The 19,990-nt window shown below is 45.1% G+C and overlaps 1 protein-coding gene and 1 long non-coding RNA gene across 2 annotated transcripts in view; one reads left to right on the top strand and one right to left on the bottom strand.

The window, feature by feature from the left end:
- LOC113989948 overlaps positions 1-19,597 on the bottom strand; it is a 31,681-nt gene extending 12,084 nt beyond the window's left edge. Inside the window, exons 1-2 of the long non-coding RNA XR_005567201.1 lie at positions 12,993-19,597; positions 6,680-10,031 (exon numbers count right to left, since the gene is read on the bottom strand). This is a non-coding gene — a long non-coding RNA (uncharacterized LOC113989948). The remainder of the gene's footprint in view (positions 1-6,679; positions 10,032-12,992) is intronic.
- Positions 1-19,990, top strand: part of MYO7B (myosin VIIB) — a 51,508-nt gene that overhangs the window by 25,430 nt on the left and 6,088 nt on the right. The window contains exons 25-44 of the mRNA XM_039391177.1: positions 668-877; positions 1,788-1,955; positions 2,233-2,313; positions 2,847-2,974; positions 4,377-4,503; positions 5,881-6,000; positions 6,839-7,012; positions 7,426-7,653; positions 8,093-8,260; positions 8,845-8,962; positions 9,057-9,183; positions 9,914-10,083; positions 10,768-10,949; positions 11,758-11,885; positions 12,412-12,569; positions 13,042-13,195; positions 15,086-15,241; positions 17,971-18,076; positions 18,201-18,314; positions 19,186-19,273. Of these exons, the coding sequence (XP_039247111.1) occupies positions 668-877; positions 1,788-1,955; positions 2,233-2,313; positions 2,847-2,974; positions 4,377-4,503; positions 5,881-6,000; positions 6,839-7,012; positions 7,426-7,653; positions 8,093-8,260; positions 8,845-8,962; positions 9,057-9,183; positions 9,914-10,083; positions 10,768-10,949; positions 11,758-11,885; positions 12,412-12,569; positions 13,042-13,195; positions 15,086-15,241; positions 17,971-18,076; positions 18,201-18,314; positions 19,186-19,273 (2,905 nt within the window). The remainder of the gene's footprint in view (positions 1-667; positions 878-1,787; positions 1,956-2,232; positions 2,314-2,846; positions 2,975-4,376; positions 4,504-5,880; positions 6,001-6,838; positions 7,013-7,425; positions 7,654-8,092; positions 8,261-8,844; positions 8,963-9,056; positions 9,184-9,913; positions 10,084-10,767; positions 10,950-11,757; positions 11,886-12,411; positions 12,570-13,041; positions 13,196-15,085; positions 15,242-17,970; positions 18,077-18,200; positions 18,315-19,185; positions 19,274-19,990) is intronic.

The following is a 19,990-nucleotide window of genomic DNA, read 5'->3' as shown; positions in this document are numbered from 1 at the left end:
GAAAAAGCATTTCACTACAACACTCAGTACAAAAACCCATTCCACAGAATCAATATACTAGCTGTGGTAAAACACAATTCATTGGTTTTAAGTTACCCACAAGAGAAGGAAAAGGAGAAGAAAACAGATTAAAAGAGTAAAGAAAAAGGGATGAAAGAGAGACGTAGAGAGGGGAAAGTGGAGGCAGCAGGAGAAGAGAAAGAGAGAGAAAAAAGGAAAAATAGTTACCGACTAGATTTGATGGTTCACATGGTTCAGGTTGGTGATTTTCTGCCTGAAAGGTGGAAGTTCATAACCCAAGTTATCCCATGTTCTTAAAAGCAAAACTTGGTATATACTAGTCCTGACAGCTGTAGATGATGGAATTGCATAGGGAGAGGTGGGCAAAATAGAGTGGTCTTAGTGCAGGATATGAACAGTGAGGTAACACCTGGATTTTCCATCAGCAATATTGTTGCTGAGGACCAAGACAGGAAGGCCATATGAAGTGGATGTATCTCAGAAAGACAAGCTCTGAGTCCAAATGATCTGTTGGTAGCAGCTGTAAATGGCTTTGAGGTTAGCTGGAAAGGAGGACCTATGACCAAGAAAAAAACCCCCAAAACCAAGCATAAGAATATCAGAGTTCAGGGAAAGAAAATATGCTTCTTCCTCATGTTCTGCACAGGACTTGGAAACAAAGCCTAACAAGCTGGAGGAGGTGGACCTGGACATGGTTCCCATGAGCGTGGAGCTCGAAGAGGAAGCAGATGGCTTGGAAGAGTACACCTTCCCCAAGTTTGCAGCTACTTATTTCCAGGGGTCTTCTACACATACACATATCCGGAGACAGCTACGGCACCCACTGCTCTACCATGATGACAGGGACAATGTCCTGGTATCTTGCTCCTTCTTCTTGTTGAACCTGCTCTGTCCACAGCCCTAGTTTTACAGCTCCCCTCATCCTTGGGTCCCCTGCCACTGGCACAGCCTTGGGAGCCAGAGACTCTAGAGCCAAGCAGATGGTCTTAAGCACCTGTATGAAAAATAACAGTTCTCATCAGCATTTTTTGGCACTTTGCAGGCAGGCACTTCCCACAAACACCTGCCCAACACAGGATCTCTAGTTACCTTCAGTCTACCCAAAGAGGGAACTCAGAGGTTTGTTTTGACTTCTCCAGAAGTTACCTTTTGGGGGCAAAAATGGACCAGAGAGAAGAAGCACCAGAGCTCACCCATTTCTCTGCCCTTGTTAGGGTCGCTGGTCTGTGAGTTAGGACAGAAGGGGGAGGGCCAGGCATCCAATATTCTGTTGAACCAGAGGGGGATTAGGGAGGGTGTTTTCCTTGATGCTAAGCAGCCTTGCAGAACTGAGGATCCCACGTGTCAAGAACTTCGCTATTACTTGGCTTTCTAGTTCTGGGCATGAGGGCTCCTGGAAGAGTCCACTCCACTGCCCAGGTGGGTAAATGCAGGGTGCAGTTCAGCCAAGGTTTCTCCACCTCACTCCAGCCACAGCATACCTGCAAGGTGCCAGTAAAGGGAATGGTGAGGGCTCAGCAACCACAGAGCAAATCTGATATTCTCACCAGAGCTGTACCCTCTTCCTTTAGCATTAAAGTGTTGTGAGTGTTGCTCTCATGTTGTTTGACAAGAAACTAAACTCCTCGTGTAAGTAGCAGGAGGAGATGGGAAATTTAACAACTTGGACTGGGTAAAGGAAGGAAATGCTCTTATCTAAACAGGCAGAAATGGCATGAGGCATTGGTTCTCTTGGAGGTGTCTGATTTTGCTTTCTGCTACTACAGGCTTCTCTAGTTGTGTGGGTGATCATCCTGAGGTTCATGGGGGACCTGCCAGAGCCAGCAATGTTTGCCAAGAATTCCACCACCAAGAGCAGCTCCGTGATGACACAGATATATGACACACTTGGCAGAAAAAACCAGGTCCAGTTGAAGAATGACAGCCCGAATATGGTGAGAGAAGCAGGCTATGTTTTTGTTTTCATTTGCTTTCCTTGGTTTCTGTGCTGTTCTACCAAGAGTGAGAAAAGCAAAGGAACCCTTTCATGCTACTGTACTTGAAATGCTAGAAGTACAAAAGGGCTCCAGTTAGTCCTGGCAGGACAGTGCAGCTCCTTCTGACAAGAGAGGACAAAACAAAAACATCTTCACTTGAGCATCTTTCTGTCCTTAATGAATCACTCTTGCTGTGCATTGAACTAATTTCCTGTAGTGGTAATGTCTGTTGCAGAGAGAAGGCAGAAGGGATAACAAAATTTTGAAGGGGATCTCATCCCTGAAGCTGAAACGGTCATCCAAGCTGACAGGGAAGGTAAGTGGTGGAAATAAATTGCTTCCTTTTCTTCTTGCCTGGAACCCTATCTTCACCTTCTGACAGATGTTATGTGACAGCAACCTCCCAGCTGGGAACTTGTTCCCCTGAGAAGCCAGTGCAGCCCTGTGTGGGATACTTGGTGCAGTATTCTTTGGAAGTGATCCCCATGGGCAATGCTGCCATCCATACTCTGGCAGAGAACACAGGGAACAATTTATTATTGAGAACTCTTGGCATTACACAACAGTTTGCCCAAAGCCCTGAACAGACTGAGAACTACCATGTGCTTAGGGCTGTACAGGACAGTACAAGAAAGTTCTCCAAGCCAGTGATAGTGCTGTAACAGTGCATTTAAGGAGTTACCTGGAGACAGAAGGGGGGAATGTGGCCTGGCTCTAACTGCTCCTGCACTGAGCAGACAGCGGTTTACCCAGAAAGATAGAAAAGGAGTGTCTCTCATTTCTGAGAGAGTTGCCTGCTAAGAGGGGGGGTTTCTAGAACACTCTGGGGTTCTACTTGCTTTCCTTCAGGTGACAGACCAGCTGCAAAGTGGAGAAGAGGCTTTCCAAGAGGACACCTCGATCTCTGAGAGACCAATGTCCAACCTAGAAAAAGTGCACTTCATTATTGGCAATGCAATTCTGCGTCCTGCCATCAGGTAGGAAGTTTGTACCTCCTTCCTAGGACTAGATGCCCATTACATGAAGGAAATCCAGCATTCCCTTTCCACAGTCCTGGAGAATGACTCCTTTATTGTTTTTCCCAGTATTTTCATGTTGCAGTTTAGGCCAGCTGCCTTCATGTGCGGCTTTCTGAATATCCCGCGGGTATGGAACGGGGCAGAGCTCAGGGCTGTAACCCAATAACATCTGGTGGAACATAGCCCTAGGATGAGGGAGAAGAGTCACTCAGAAGAGTAAGAAATATGGAGTTAATGGATGAGAGGTTTCCCAATAGCCTATTGCTGAGTCCTCAAGCAATGTCCCCAAATCAGAGACAGCTGAAGGTCTGGATTGCTGAGTGTATCAGCCACTAAGAAGAAATCCTGTCCACAAGCAGTGTGAGGCTGGACTTTAGGCCAAGCATGGTGTGAGGACAAGCTGGTTGGTCCTGGCCTGACCCCATGAATCTTCTCCTCTGTTTTAGCTTACGTAACATTTTTCTGTAACCAAGCCCACAGGCACAGGCCCTGCCTTGACCTCAGTCATGGGCTGCTTTCCTCTCTACACCGTGGCTTTGTTTCAGTCAAGACACTCCCTGAAGCAGATTCCCAGCTGGAAAAATTGCCTTCAGTCCATGTTTCATAACAGCCACAGGCTAAGTACCTATCTCCTTGCCCTGTGTTTAATCATATGTTCTATCAGGGAACCAAAACCTTATCCGACTTATGTCCTCCCACATTAGATTTGCCAGATGTGTGTTGCAAGAGTCAAGAAAAATTAAGATGATTTTTTAAGAGAAGTTTTGTCTGTATACAGATTTTTGAATCTGTTTCCCATACTTCCTTGCTGCAGGCAATTTTCATTTTCAGAAGCTCACTCTGAAGTGCCTGTCCAAGGATTCACCCCAAGTTTGTATATAAATATATATACAAAAAAAAAAAAATAAAATTAAGGAGGGTGTCCCACCATCCTTATCCCCAGATCCACTTAGGAGCAGACAGACAAAAGCCAAGGTACAAGCCACATGCTCTAGAGAGCTTGGAGCATGGTGGGACAGCAATGCCATTTCCCAGCTGGATGACCTAGCAGTTGTTATCCCTGCACAGTACCCCTGCTTGTCACAGGAGGTACCCCAGCATGGGAATTATTGCACTTAAACTGCTTGAGAAGAAAGGGTGGCAAAGGGCCCTGAGCAAACCTTGAGCCTTTTCCATGACCAAGTTCTTTCCTGTGGTGCATCACGGGTGGTATCCCAGCTAAGGCAGTTAAATCTAGCTCAGTTAAATCTAGCATGACTTCATCATGCTGCAACTGCACCATGCTTGCAGTGGAAACATAGCCAAAGACAGCTGAAAGACAGTGAATCATTATCTGTTGCTCTCACATATTTCATTACAGAGATGAGATTTATTGCCAGATTTGCAAACAACTCACTGAAAACAGCAACAGGAGCAGCTACGCTCGCGGCTGGATCCTTCTGTCCCTTTGCCTTGGCTGCTTCCCTCCCTCAGACACCTTTGTGAAGGTACACTGCTAACCTTTCCAACAGCACCTCACGTGCCTGAGCTCAGCTGGGGTCTTGTGTATTTTGATGTTTTGATGCTGACAACCACACAAAATGTTTGGCTGCCACAGCAGCTGGTGCTGTGGTTTCAGCAGATACTCTCTCATCTCATATCCTTATCTGAGAATTTAAATAAATTATTGCTGCATTCACGTTTAATTTTTTTTCAATCCATGTCATACAGGTTGGATTCTGTTTTTCATCACAGCTCTCATTTTAGATCTCTAATCTGCAAAGAATCTGGCAAATTTTAACCTCTCCAATTCTACCTTTCCAACATTTAAAAGGTGTCTCCAGTTTAGTTTAAATATACTCAGGAGGCCAGTATAAAATCACCCCTCATATTTTACCAATTCTTACCCTACATTTCCAAGCCCTAAAAAATCCAGTAGAGATTTGATACCTTTTCTTAAATCATGCATTTCCAAGTTTCATCATCATCATCATGGCTGGGCTTCGCGAACGAAGATTTGGGCTTTCCAAGTTTAAATGGATAATAAATCCACTTCACCACAGGATAAAAACCCAACCTGTGGCTCCAACTTGATATCAGCCTTCCTCCTAGATTTCAAAGGCAAACAGGATCTATGGATGTGCCTGAAAATTCAGCCTTGCTTTACTGACACCCTAGCTCAAATGATTAATATAATCATAAATGCTGCTAAATGGACACTACTTGTAACAAACCAAACACATCATATTTTGATTCCAGGCTTCATCCAAGGACTCTGAACTGTGCAGAATTCATAAAAGACATGACCTCTAGGAATCCTGAATCATTAAAATAGCCAGGTGAATGCCCATGCTTGCACTAAATACAGATATGCAAATAACAGTCTGTGTCACCCAAGAGCCACACAGTCTCCAAAAGCTCAGTTTATCCAATTCTTCTCTTCCAAAGTCCAATCTTAGTCATGGACTTCAGCTACCGATATTGCCAGAGAACTTGATAAAACTGAAAGTATCAGTCATTGCCAGTTCTAACCCGCAATTAACTCTCTTCCCAGCACTGTTCATACAGACTTCAGGCTCTTCAGTTGAAGAGTTAGTTGCTCTAAGCTAATCATAGAATAAAGTGTAATATTTTTCACATAGTTAAACAAGTGAATAGACTGACACAAGTCTTCCCCTCGGGACTGAAAGCTCTGAAGAATGAGTGAAAACCAAGTGTCTCAAACCTCCTTTTTGAAAACACTAATTCCAGCTCTAACCTTTAATGCTGTCTGATGAACTGAAAGCTAATGGATCGCTCTAATCTAGTGTGTCAGCTACAAAAGGCTTGTGACGTTTTAAGAGGATCAGTGTTTCCTAACTGCCTCTCGTGCTCTGTGCACACAGTACCTGCTGAATTTCATCCACCACGGGCCCGCGGGCTACGCTCCTTATTGTGCCGAGCGCCTCAGACGCACCTACGTCAACGGGGCGCGGACTGAGCCACCCAGCTGGCTGGAGCTGCAGGTACCAACTCCCTCTTTGCCTCCTTATATCCATCTGTGACATTTTATACCGCTCTGCATTTACTAACCTGTACTAACAGATCTTCCTAAATCCAGTCAGGGAAATCAATCGCGCAAGGGGATTGCAAACCAGCTGCCTTGGCCTGGGCAGTTTCTTGGATACAGCTCTTCTGGCTGTTCAGTTAGCCTAAATTCAGTAGAGGATGTAAGTTAAAAGCTGCAACACATGATTTGAAGGGAGATACTTCCATCCACTCAGGAGCCACAGGCCAGAAACGACCTCCTGAGGGAAGCTCTTACCATCACTTTTGGAAAAAACTGAGCAGGGCTTATGCTTTTAAAATGGAGAGGAGTTTAATGGGGCTATATTGTCCTCCTCTTCCTTTAAATGTCATCCTAGTAATTGTAAGTCACACACTCCCTCTTCAAGGAAAAGCCTCAGTTCAATTCCTTCCTAAATCTCAGTGACCCTATTGCCTAACACACATCTTCCTGGGCAAACTACTTGATTCAGGCCATCTCTCCACTGATGTGTGCAAGGCTGTTCCCAAAAGTCATCAGGACAACAATGGCTCATGAAAAGTCTATCAGTCCACACTGCTGTGTGATAATGACCTCTCCTGAGGAGAGAACTTGAGTCCAGTGCTGCTCCAGGGATGTAATTTATATTTCAGACTCACTGTGCATTGAAGAAACTGTGTGGGTTTTGGAGATTCACTTTTAGATTGTTGAGTGCGTAGTACAGTGTGTGGAGCTCAAATCTAAATGCCTTCTTCATTCTTCAGAGAAAAGTGAGGTTTGCCCATAATTTTTTTCTCTCATTTCATTCTGACTTACAGGCAACAAAGCAGAAGAAACCCATTATGTTTAATGTCACCCTCATGAACGGCCAAAGCATCACTGTCCCTGCAGACTCTGCTTCCATTGCCAAAGAGATCTGTCAGTTCATAGCAGACAAAACCAAATTGAAGGATGCCTTTGGTTTTTCACTCTACATCGCTGTGTTTGATAAGGTAAAGTGTAGAAAAATAGAATGAAAGCTCCCTTCTCTTTCTGTGGAGTTGCTGCTGCCCACCCAGACTCACTGAGGACTCCCTCTGACTTCTGGAGCACCCTCAACCCAGTCCTGAACTCAGACCAAATCAGTTCTGAATCCCAGCTGGATCTCAGGACCTGATAATCCTATTCTGCCTTTCTGCTGGCTCACCACTTAGCAGTTCCTGCTGCAGCACTGTAGGGTTTCCTTTGCCAGGTCACATAACTGACTAATAAAAACACATCCACTTACCACATACAACTTGCACACCCACCTGCTTATCTTTTCAGAGGTTTTCCTGCTGTCGGGGAGACCAGGAGCTTCGTGCCTGTGGTCCTTCCCTCAGCCCCAGGGCAGGCATGCCAGTAATGCAGTGTCCCTTCGTGGCAGGTGTGGTCGCTGGGCGGGGGCCGGGATCACGTCCTGGATGCCATCTCCCAGTGTGAGCAGCTGGTGAGGGAGCGGGGCACCCACGAGCGCCACGCGCCCTGGCGCCTCTACTTCCGCAAGGAAATCTTCACCCCCTGGCACAACTCCCAGGAGGATCCTGTCAGCACGGATCTCATTTACCACCAAGTCATTCGCGGCGTCCGGTTTGGGGAGTACCGCTGTGAGAAGGTGGGTCTCCCGATTCATCTCCAAGAGTCAGAACTATATTAACACTTCCCACGTTAAAAAAAGCATGAAGATGAACTAAGTTTGCAGTGGATGTGGGCAATCCTTCCCTTCTCGGTGAACAATTCCTGTCCAGGTGATTGGGCCAGATGTCACACTGGCAGCTCTAATTAGTATTTTTTCCTGCAACTTTCAGTTTATGTGGCAGCAGGAGGCATGTCCAAAGGGGCAAACTGGGTCTTATTTTAAAATATCTATGCTAATAATTTCTCTGATGCTATGATTGTGTGAAGTTCACCCCTCCTTATACTGGATGACTCTTAAGAGTTTTCTAGACAAAAATGGAGAAAACCCCATTCCTAAACTGGCTTCAAGGTTGAATGAGGCTATCTAGCCTTTTTGACATCTTTCTAGGCCTCTTTTAATGGATTAATTGTTTCAGGAGGAGGATTTGGTGGAAATAGGTGCAAAATATTGTTATATCCAATTTGGAGACTCCATCCACAATGAACTTGTGCAGAAGGTGCTCCATGACTGTATCCCAGTGAAACAGCTGAAGTCCAAGCCCCTGGAAAAGTGGGTGAGCCTTATAACCTATGCACATGCTAAGGTAAGAGGTTTGTCTGGCAGTGCTGGGTAACCACTCTTGAGCACCAGCTTCTGCTTCTTTTACCATTTCCACTTTCGAATAGTCTGTAGGGGGAAGAATAAAACCCAGCTCAGTTCGTATATCCCAAATAGCTTGTCAGGGCTGGGGCAGCAGAGAACCTTTCCACTCACTCTTCCATTTAAGACTCAGCAGGGGGGCAGAATGAAAAAGTACATTTAAATCTCTAAATAGATTAGCTTTTAAGGCAACCAAGTCAGGATGAATGTGGGATGGAATATTGGTTTTGATCTAGAAATGGATTACCTGAATTATTTCCATGGCACCCAAAGTGTGTTAGACTCTAAACAGGTAAGTCAGTGTGGACTGGGGGGAAATTTGGAATCTGCATGCCTGTGGGCAATCTTAGCTGCATGTGGCTTGGGCCTCTGGAGACTGTTCCTGATTTACTTACGCCAGGTAGCCTTGGCACCTGTGACAGCAGAGGGTTGTTGGGAATCTCTGGGATCAGGCTCGCTCTTTATTGTCTGCAGATCATGCAAACCCCATTTTACTGAGAAAACCTCGGGTGTGTTTTTATCCTGCAGGCCCCATACACACAGGACCGTCTCTCCTCTCAGACTGTGAAGGAGCAACTTGTAGATTTTGCTCGCTTTCACTGGCCTTTGCTTTTTTCCCGATTCTTTGAAGTCACTAAGTTTTCAGGTAATACCTGGAGCCTGGGAAGTAGAGGACAGCTATAAGATCAATAGAAGAAGACTTGTATAGCATTGCTAAGGATCTTTTTCTGTATTTTCAGGGCCCAGCTTGCCTAAGAACCACTTCATCGTTGCTATAAATTGGAAAGGTATCTGCTTCTTGGATGAGTCAGAAAAGCGGCTCCTTGAGCTGACCTTCCCAGAGATAACTGGCATCCACACCAACAGGTGAAGGCCCCAGAAAGACAATATCTGCAGAAGGCATCTTTTCCATACTCAGAAAGCATGTACTTTCTCTGCCATCTCCTTAGGTGATTTGATCTGTGCCTGGAAAGGTGGCTTAGCCTAGGCCTGGGAAACAGAAAGGGAAAGCTTCTGAGAAGCCTATAAAGGAAATACTGAAATGGTTAGATCCTTCCAGCTGATGGAACGTGATCCTCCTCAGTCAAAAAGGTGTAAGGAAGCACAGATAAGCATAAAGACAAGAACAGCCCAAATAACTGACATCGTTAAGCCACTGTCTGCTGTGCATGCTGGGAGTTCATTTACTTCTCAGGTGTCATGGACCTGAATGGGATAACAAGGGAAAGAGGATAACCACTGGCTAGCTCAGGGCACACATCCTTGTGTCACTCAGAGAAGAGGGTCTTACATACATGAAAAAAACCCCCTGTGAGGACTGTCAGAGATTCACTTAGCTGCCTGGTTACTCCAAAAGAAGGATGTTCGTTTGTCTGTAATGAAGCACTTTTGTACAAAACATGATGGAGTCCAGAGTAAAGCTGAACCACTTCAGACCTTCACACCTACCAGTTCATGGGAGGGCAAATTAAGAGCTCCCGATACTCGCTGTAAGGGAGTTATCTGCAAGGAGGTGTAGAGGTGCCTTGGCTGTGTTTGCAGATGGGTCTCTAAGCTTTTCAGATGCTCTGGTAACCAATTGTTCATTAAAACATAGGGCAGTGAAGTCATTTGGACAGAGTTGCACACTCATCACACTTCGTGCTGAGGAGTTTGTCCTGACATCTGTAAACAGCGTCGCCATTGCTGAACTGGTGGTGACATTCCTGGAAGGACTGAAGAAAAAATCACCATTTGCTGTGGCAATGCATGAGAAAAAATCCCAGGGTAAGTCTTACAACTTTTCTACAGGGTGGGGAAGAAATCTGAATTGTTGAAGGTGCTCACAAAGGACAGGTAGAACTTCAGCAAGAGTCCCTTTGCTCCAGGAGGGATGCCTCAGCACAGCAATGAGAGCACAAGGAAATGGGATTCAGTACCTTTGCATACAAATCACCTTTTCTTCCTCCTTCTACCTCTTTGCATATTTTATTTAGATAGTACAGTGTCCGAAAACTCAGCTTGGTTATAGTAGGAAGTTGGGTCTGGGCTTCCTGGAAATATTTTACAGAAGAATTTCACAGAGGCAGTAAACTGGAATTTTCTGTGGAATACAGTTGGCTCAAACAGACATGAGAGGTTTAAGATGTAAACGTTAACTTCAGCTACTTAAACTACTGAGTTTCTCTTCATGCTTTGCTGCCAGTCTAGACACAAAGTCAGCATCCAAGTGAATCAAATGGAGTTTTACCATTGCCCTGAGTGGATCAAAATCAGGCCATCAAAGGAAACTAAAGTGATATCTCTGAAGTTTTACTGTGTAATTAGCCCTATATAAATAGAAATCACTTTCTATTGCTAACTGAATTTAGGCCTTCAAAAAATACAGTTCCCTTGTCTTTCCTGTTGCAATCCCTTTGCATTTTCTTGGACTGTCAAGCCAGAACAGTACTCCCTTATTCTGTCTTCCAGAAGACCCTGGCATCCTGTCCTTCAAGAAGGGAGACTTGCTAATCTTCACCGAAGACAAAAGGCTGGATGAAGATTCTGGCTGGATCCATGCCCAGAATGAAAGGACAGGCAAAACAGGGAATGTATTTTTGGAAGACATCTACATCATTCCTTCTCTCACAAAACCCTCTAGTCAAGTGCTGGTAAGAAAAGCTAAGCATTCTCTGTGAAGAGACTGGAAGATAAATTATAATAATGATTAAAGTTAAATAATGATTAAAGTTAAATATGATTAAATTTATAGCTGGAAGATAATTGTTCCTCCAAACTCAGACAAATTCTATACCTCCCATTGAAACAAAGCACTTCATTCTGTCCTCTCTGAAAACAAACCTAAACCTAGCCCAGACTCTAAGGACAAGGCTGCAGTTGCACAAAAGCAAAACTTTTTAAAAACCACCCAGTTTGTTCACCATGGGAGATTTCAGTGCCTGGAACTGGTAGCAATTAGTGGATATGGGTGTGCAGTTGAATTTCCCTGCATTCACACTGGGTTGAGTGGTGATCACATTATGCCTCAGGGGAAGCTCTGAGTGCAGCAAGCTACTTTAAAAGAATATGATCTTTGAGGGAGTCAAGGTTTGCCATTGATCCCTCTGCTAACAATTTTGTCTTCAGTTTTGGCGATTCAGTATGTTGGATACTGTGCTAACAGGTAAAAAGCAGAAAAACTGGGGACAAAATACACTGGTGATAAACAGGTGCATCGTAAAATGTGTCGTGCTTCGGAAAGTCACATACATTTTGATGTGTACTGCTGTTGAGTCTGTGGAAATTGCTCTTAAGTCAACTGTTCCCAGGTCTTTCTTGAGTCTCTGGAGATGCTGCTTTGGGGACAGAAGGTCTTGGGCAGCACAGAGCACTACCTGTGCACATATGCTAAGTAACACCCGACAACCTGTGCAGAGACCTGTTCCCATGTGACATCTCTACGTGGCTGTGTCATTACAGAGTTTGCTGATGATGTCTCCAGACCAGAGGAGGACAGCTTCACAGAACTCCTTCATGGAGGAACCTGATGAAGAGGATGTCAAAGTGAAGCCTTACACCCTGGAGGAGTTCTCCTATGAACACTTCAGGTGAAGCTCTCTGTGTAGTGTACGCCCTAGGAAAGTTCTTATTGATCAGTGATCCTTAAAGCCTAGGATGAAATGGCATCTCCCATTTCTGATTGGGTTTCTTCTCTTTGTTCCCTGTAATTGTGACTTTGGATGTGCAGAGATTCTGGCACATGGTCTATTATATCTTAAGTCTGCAGAAATGCAAAGGGGAGGGTAGAACCCCAGCTGGAGTCACTTCTTCCCAGCAGGCCCTATTCTTAGTTCTCACCCCTTCTTCAGCAAGGGTACACAACATTTCAGGCCTCAGAGAGAAGGGGGAAATTAGTTTTCTAAAACTTCTCTTCTTTTTGCAAACCTTCTCCCTTCTGGATATACAGGAAACTACATTTTCCTGCTCTTGCTCACCTACAGACTCAAAGGAGATATGAGATCAATGTCTTGGGAAAGAACATGTCTAGAGATATGACTTTGTGATAATGACCTGCTATGTTCCCAGCAATACTGATCCAGTAATGTTGTATTGCCTGCACTTGTCTTCATTCAGGACTCCTGAGAAGGAATCCATCAGCAAAGCTGTTCTCCAGAAATCCCGTGGGCGCAGTCAGCTGTGGGCACACTCTAAGGAGCCCCTGAAACAGCCGTTGCTGAAGAGAGCATGCACAGACCCTGATCTTCGGGATTTGGCCTGTCAGGCCTTCATTGATATCCTTTCTCCCCTCTCTTTGGGACCTCAGAACACTCAGGGGAAGGAAAGGCTAGCTGCCTCCACTAAACTTGCCTCTGTTGTTATACCTTCACTGCATTACAGGGCATACATTCACATAAAGGTGGGATGTATCCGATCTGTGTCCCTTGTCTACAGAGGAAAGATTCCTATTCCCTCCCAGTGCTCCACAGCTCCTGATGGCTCACTTAACTGGGAATGTGGCTTTAGGAGAGAGTGAGACTTACTGCATATGCCCAGAGCAAGCAGCTAACACCGTACAAATCACAGCCAGGCAGTGACTGCTTCATAGGGAAAGGGGGTAGGGGACAGGCAGGGAGCATGCTCCAGACCTTCCTCCCAGAATTTGCCACTTAGACATCAAAAGATCCCCAACGTGTTAGGATCCAGATAAAACTTACCATTTGCCTTCCAAAACTGGCCTGCTTTTCTCCTTAACAGCACATTCACCCATCATGAAGTTCATGGGAGACTATCCCTCCAAACAGGCACACTCCTCCGTGGAAGTCACTGACCAGATATTTGTGGCAGCTATCCAGGAGGAGGTCCTGCGGGATGAGATTTACTGTCAGATTATGAAGCAACTGACTGAGAACAGAAACAGGTATTCCCCTGGGTGCAAACCCCCTGCTCCTCGCAGAGCCAGGCCTCAAGTGCAGGTGGGGATCGGGAACAGAGGGGAAGGATGGTTGGAGTCACACTTTCCCTTGTGCCAGGCAGTGCTGTGGGACTCACCTTTGTGGAGCACTCGGGACCCCTGCCTGGCAGTGAGAGGCCACAGAACACCATTCATCTCCCCTGAGCTGCTGCTTTGCTCCCATCAGCATTCCATACTCCTGTCTGTGCAGCACAGTGTGAGGCAGGCAAGGTGTTTCTGAGGCTCTCTTGCTCCCAAGGCAGTCTGTGCAGAAAATACGACACTGCATAGTCCTTGCATCCCACCAGTGACTGCCCTGCTAACCCTCCATTCAAGTTTCCCAATGGCAGCATTTCCCTTCATAAGCACATAGTTCACACTAGATTTTTACCACCAGTGAATAAATACTTTGGTTATAATAATTAGGTTACACAACTGCCTTGCAGAACAGATTGGTTTCACAGGCCTCTGCCCACATAAAGTCTCTGAAACAGGCTGGTGTTTTCTTCCCCACTCACAAAATGAGAATTTGACCTACTTCCAGGGGAAATCAATTGCCAAAAGAAGCTTAAAATCATACTAATTATTAACAAAATGGTTTGTCTGTTTCTGGCTGCATTGTGTCACTGCAAAAGTTATAGAAGGAGCTTCCATTTATTTATTTTCTTTCTTACTGTTCCACAAGTATTGCTCCTAGTGGAACCTTTACCATGTTTGTAATCATTGACTGTTACATTTCCTTGCAGGCAGCAAATCTTACAGGCTATTTAATGCATAGCCTGTAACCATGGTGCCAGAGCCATGCCTGATGTGCTCCACCAATTTAGTCGCTGTTTAGAGCGGGATCACTGATGTGGAAAAAACAATGCTTGAAAGGTGGCTATTTCCATATACTTTCATTAGAACAGCCAGAGCAACAAATCTTTCATCCTTCCCAGGCTGCTGTGCTGTGGACCATGTCCCGTTCTCGCACAGACACAAACACCACTCATCTATATAGTATAAAAGAGATTAAAATAGCGTGTCTTCATCTGCAAAATGAGAATAGTAAATGGGAATAGACAAGCAAGGATCTCTTTATTCAGCAAAGTCTGGTGCCCTTTCAGAGCCAGACATGCTGACTTTCCCAAACAAAACCACTTCACACCACTGAGTATTTCAGAGTAATCCTGGGACACAACTGAAGTGTGTTCTGCTCCTCGCTTTGAAGGCAGAACGACTGACCACCTCCAGGCTGCAGAGCCTTTCTTACTGGTGAGGGCAAGGTGCCAGAACTTCAACTGGCAGATTCCACAGGTGCAGAGGCTGGAAGAACCGGGTTTCTGCCTGAAAATGGTACCAACTTGATGTGGGGTGTTGAAGAACTCTAACTACCACATTACACAGTGCCATCTACATGTTCATTTTTCAGAACAGGAGCACATGTGAGGGGAAACCAGTGCATGTGAAGTGCTTGTGCCCTGAGCAAAACTCACCAGTGCAGAGGGCAGGTGACTACAAACCACTGAGAAACCACAATCCGAATGCACATGAGCTTGAGCAGCAAATGGCTTTCCAAGAGGATGGCACCAGGGTCACTGCTGCCCAGATGTCTGTTAACCTGAAGCTTATATTTATTCATGAGACTTGCAACTGTCACAAGTATTGCTCATGCAGAACTCAGCACTGTTTTCACATGCAGGCCGTGGTTGTTACACAGCAAATGACTGCCAGAGCCTGTGTGAAGGCTCTGTTGATTTGCAGCTCTTTGCTGAATGGCACCATGATGGGAGTGTGTTTCTCTTCCCTGTGGTTGGTGTGTGGTCAAACAGAGAATTACGTGTGGCTGTAGCAGAACTGTTTGCTTTGTGTTCACAGGTACAGCGTGACCAGGGGCTGGCAGCTCCTCTGGCTCTGCACTGGCCTCTTCCCACCCAGCAAGTCACTGCTCAAACATGCCCAGAAGTTCATAGAGACACGTCAGAAAGAAACACTGGCCCCAGCGTGCCGTCGGAGGATTCAGACAGTAATGAGGTAAATGATCTGGCAGATAACCAGCTCAAAGTGTTCAAAAATCAACAGTCAGGCTCCAAAAACCACAAGGGCTAAAATAATATGACTCTTACTTTCCTTTCCCTCTTTACAGCCTCTTTTTTATAAGTGATAATTATTTTTAACTCTTTATGGGCTTTGAACCACTAAAAGTGATCTGTGTCCCAGTTTCACTTTTTTCTTTCACAGAGTTAGCAGCATTTTTTAAAAGTTCATCATCACACATAACCACTTGACTCCAAAAGCTTGGTATTTCAAACCTGAGTGTTTTAAATACAGCATGCAGCTTGAAATGACATCATTGATGATGTCCTGACCTTACTTTTCTTTGGTGAGGCAGCACGTCCTTGTTTCTCTTGCATGTGCCTGAGGATTAGTTTGGAGTTTGTTGACTCTCAGTAGCAAAGAGCTGCACACGTGCAGCTAAAAATACAACAGTAGTATGTTTTACTCATAGTGGAGGGGCACCACTAAAGTCATTGCTATCTGCAGAGTGCTACTATGGCTCTGTTGGTTTTCTGATGGTGAAGTAAAGCAGATCCATGCTGGGAGGAGAAGATCAATACAATCAATTCTTCTCTTTGAAGAAATCCAAATGAGCAAAGCCCTGACATTTACCTGGCTCAGAGCAAGGCACTTTTCCATCCACTTGGCATTACCTGAGCCTGGTGAGGGTTGAAGCAACGTGGCCCCCAAACCACAGTGCTTCCTGAGCTTCTGAATAACTTGTTGTTCTAATGGACATGACACAACCAGAGAGAATAGAAGGGCTACCCGGATTTCAGGAAGGATCAACTGAACTGTAGGGGGAAGGTTTCCCTAGATTCCTCCAGGCACTGGAATTACCCAGCTTACCACTCTGAGAACAGAGTTTGGCATCAAGGTTGACTCCAGCCTCCTCCCTTTTGATGATGCTGTGATTTACCACCTGCTTGCCACAGTCCTCATCAGTAAAGAAGCTGCTCAATGATTTCTCCTTGCAGCTCCTCCATCCTTCCCTCTCTCAGGCTGAGCCCCATGTTTGGTCTGTGAGCCCTGTGGGTCAGGCTCTAAGGGAATGCTAACACAGTGGATAACCCCCTTGCAGTGCATGGATTTTGGCACTGCTGAGGAAATGACACCACACATTGAACTCGCCTTTGAAGTCCCTGAAAAATGCATGGCAAGGAATGCTATTCATTGTTTATTTCTATGGAGAAGACTTGAAAATTCCTGCCTCCCTATATCATGTGCTATTCATGCTCTAAGCCCCGTTGAGCTTCACAGAGCTGCTTTTGAGAGGGCAAACAGGGAGGGGAAAGCAGAATGGGCCGTTTGGGAGGAGAATTCTATTTGCTGAACTTCCCCAGATCTGGAGCTTGGGGGATGGGAAGAGGAACGAAGACAAATCTTGTCTTCTAAGTGCAGTTCTTTTCATAAGATTAAAGCTGCACCTGTTTAGAACAGCACAGAACAGCACAGAATAGCATAGCATAGAATAGAATAGAACAGAAAAGACTATTTCAGTTGGAAGGAGCCTTCAACAATCATCTAGTCAAACTTCTCCCTATAAGTAACCTGCTCTCTTTGGAAAGGGGAGGGCAGTCAGCTCAAAGGACTGACCTATGATACATTCAGGGGAGGCCAACTGAGCCCTTGGGTACCTACTTTTTCCTCCATAAACAGCTTTACAGCTTCATCCCCAGAATCCTGGCCACTGATCTCACCTTGGCAATGAATTCCTAGCTCAGGCTGCAAAGAGAGGTGGCCCTGTGCCTCTCCAGCCAAGCTGCTGCACTTCCTTGAGCTCCTTGTGATGCCAGTTCAGGAACAGGTGACTGAATAGGGAAGGTCCACACTCCGTACAATACCTGCACATGCTGCTCAGCTTGGCTGAACAGTCAGGTTTTCCTTCTCCAAATGAAACTGCTACTTTATTGAATGGAAAAAAATATTAGTTTTCAACTCTACACAACTGAAGCTGGATCCAGACTAACCTCTTCCTGAGAGACTGACCCAGTGTGAGAGGAGTTTGGCCCATAAGTTACCGTGTACAAAACCTCTGAACAGCCTGCTCTGGGCCACCGAGGGTAGGAATATACCAGCCCCAGGAGGTAATGTGCTAGATTTCTCCTCACTTTAACTGTGTCAAGGTTTTGGCATGACTCAGACTTCAGGGCCAGTTCCTTTGCTTTAAAAAGCAGCTCTGCTCTGAGGTATAATTTCAAAGAACTGGGTTTGTACAGCTTAGCAGCTCCTGAGTCAATGATTGCACTCCAGCTCTTATATAAAACACTTTCAGGAGCCCTCCAAACCTTTTTGGTACTTGCCTTCTGTGCTTTAAGTAATTTTGAATCTGAATACATCTTTTCTTGATGCAAGAATTAAATAAAATGTATTTCTCCTTGTAGCCATTATCTTCACACTTCAGTAAGGAAAAATGCTGCTGAATCTATAGAAGGGGCAATGGTACTGGCTAGGAAGGTGCCTTGTTCATGCAATCTTGTTGCAGAGTAGAATATGCTTTTAATATATTTTCTAATGAGACTCTCAGTTTCTTGCTATTAATATACTGAATTTCACTGGGGTGAAGGTCCATTGGAGCCTGCCCCACCACACAGCACCAGCACTTTGAGTGGAGTCTGTTGTTCAGCTGGAATACTGTTGTTCAGCTCCTCAATGATTAAACATCCAGCACTGATCTCTCTTATGATGGTGGTGGTATTTTCCAGGAGTGGCTGCAGGAAGTGGGCACCTCATCCTGTGGAGGTTGAGGCCATCTTACAGAACAACACTAAGATCTCACACAAGATTTGCTTCCCCAATGAAACACAACAGGTGAGCACTTACTTGTTTTCCCAGCCTTGACCATTTTTCCAGCCTTGATGTGTTCACCCAGGAGCATGTTTGAAGACATTCAGTGCTCTTCTTCCTCTCTAACAAGAGTCTTGTTATCTCATAGACATTTGATGTGGGAACAAACACCAAGATCCGGACTCTGTGTCAGAACATCGCTTCTAAATTGCAGCTGAGCTCCTGGGAAGGTTTCAGCCTCTTTGTGAAGATTGCAGACAAGGTAACTCTTCTCAACTGTGGCCAGACTCTCCCTCCTCTCTTACTTATTTACCAGACTACCTAAACAACCACATGAAGCCAAAGACCAGAGCAGGTCATTACTGCTTCTGTCTTACTGAGTCTTACCTAGACTCAAACTTTTAGCACCAGACAATTATTTTAAATCTCCTGAAGGGGCTGGATGGAGATGCAAGTTTCTATCAGCCTGCCAATACTTAGGTGGTACTAAAAGCAGAGAAGACATGGGCTTTCTAGCAGCTGCTGAGATTGTTGCAAGTTGGATGTTGCCTAGTGCTGGATTCAGCCCTTTTCCACTCAGGCTTTTCCCAGGAGTTGTGCTGCACATACACAGTGCCCACTGGGATTAAGGAGAGCAAGGGCAACCAGCACCAGTTGATTGCTCTCTAGTTTGTCAGGAGCTTGCCTTGCTTGAACTGAAGCTTGGTCTGGCTGCCTTGCTGAGAGGTCCCTTCTCTCTGGAACTGTGACCAAGGCAAAAGTAGCAGTGAGCCCAAGCACAGGGAGTTTCTGATGTGCTGCCTTCCTGAAAAGAGGAACCCAGTACGTGACAATATTTTACAAAGAGGAGAATAAGCTGAGAATAAGGTAGGCATCTCCAGCTTGACTTCGAAAGCAAAAAGAAAAACAGGATGCAATAAAAGTCCCCATACAAAATGTAAATAAATTGAACCATTCTTCTCCTATTTCTCTACTTCTTTCCCCTTGCCCCTGTCTTTCCTGCTGTAATTCTGCCCTCTTACTGTAGACAGGGAAAGAAAATTCAGCCTGATATTTGGGGATGTTGGCACTGGCAGTATTTTATATGATGTGCTAATCCCTCCTTTCTCTCCTTCATTGCTTGGCCCCTGCAGGTGATCAGTCAGAACGAAGCAGACTACTTCTTTGACTCACTAAGGCAGGTGACAGACTGGAACAGGAGGAACAAACCAGGGAAAGATGGTAAGGAGAATGCCAGCATGACAAGAAGCTGCATGACATGCTGTGTTGTACTGGGAAAGAGCAGATTTATCCAGTAGGATTCACTCCATCTTGGGAAGTGTTTAGCAGAGTCTTTTTATACCATTTTTGTTTGTACACATGGTTACTGCCTGCACCAGCAGCAAGTGACCCAATGCAGCCAAGCACAGGCTATCAGAAACACCAGAGCATCTCTGTGTGGGGATCTCTCCAGAAACTTTAAATTGGTAACAAAGATTTTTTTGACCAAAAATCTTTTGGTGTATCCAAAACACACTGCTGGATACACACAAGTCATACAGGTTGATCCTCAAGTATTAAGCATCAGCCAACAAATGTAAATAGGTTCTTCATGGTGTCACTTACATTCCTTGGGTTGTCAGAAAATTTTTAACCAGATTATTACCTGGTGATACCCAAGCACAAGTTACGTTGTCAGGGAAACAGCCATTAGAATAAAACAATGTAATACTAATAACAGCAATTCCTTGCACTTAGCCCCCCCACCCATGTATAACATACATTTTGAAATCTACATCGAACTCCACTCAAATTTCTTATCAATTTATCCTGATCTTTGCTTATTTCAGGACAGCCGAGGTTCAACTTCCTGAAGCTCGATGTATCTAAGACTTTCTAACTTCTCTCCCCACAGCTGATGCAGCTGCTAGGAGCTCCAAAAACCACAGCATAAAGATG

Source organism: Pipra filicauda, unplaced genomic scaffold, assembly GCF_003945595.2.
Source record: "Pipra filicauda isolate LSUMZ 115617 unplaced genomic scaffold, ASM394559v2 scaffold90_size2875636_pilon, whole genome shotgun sequence".
Lineage (NCBI taxonomy): Eukaryota > Metazoa > Chordata > Aves > Passeriformes > Pipridae > Pipra > Pipra filicauda.
This window is presented reverse-complemented; position numbering and strand designations above follow the sequence as displayed.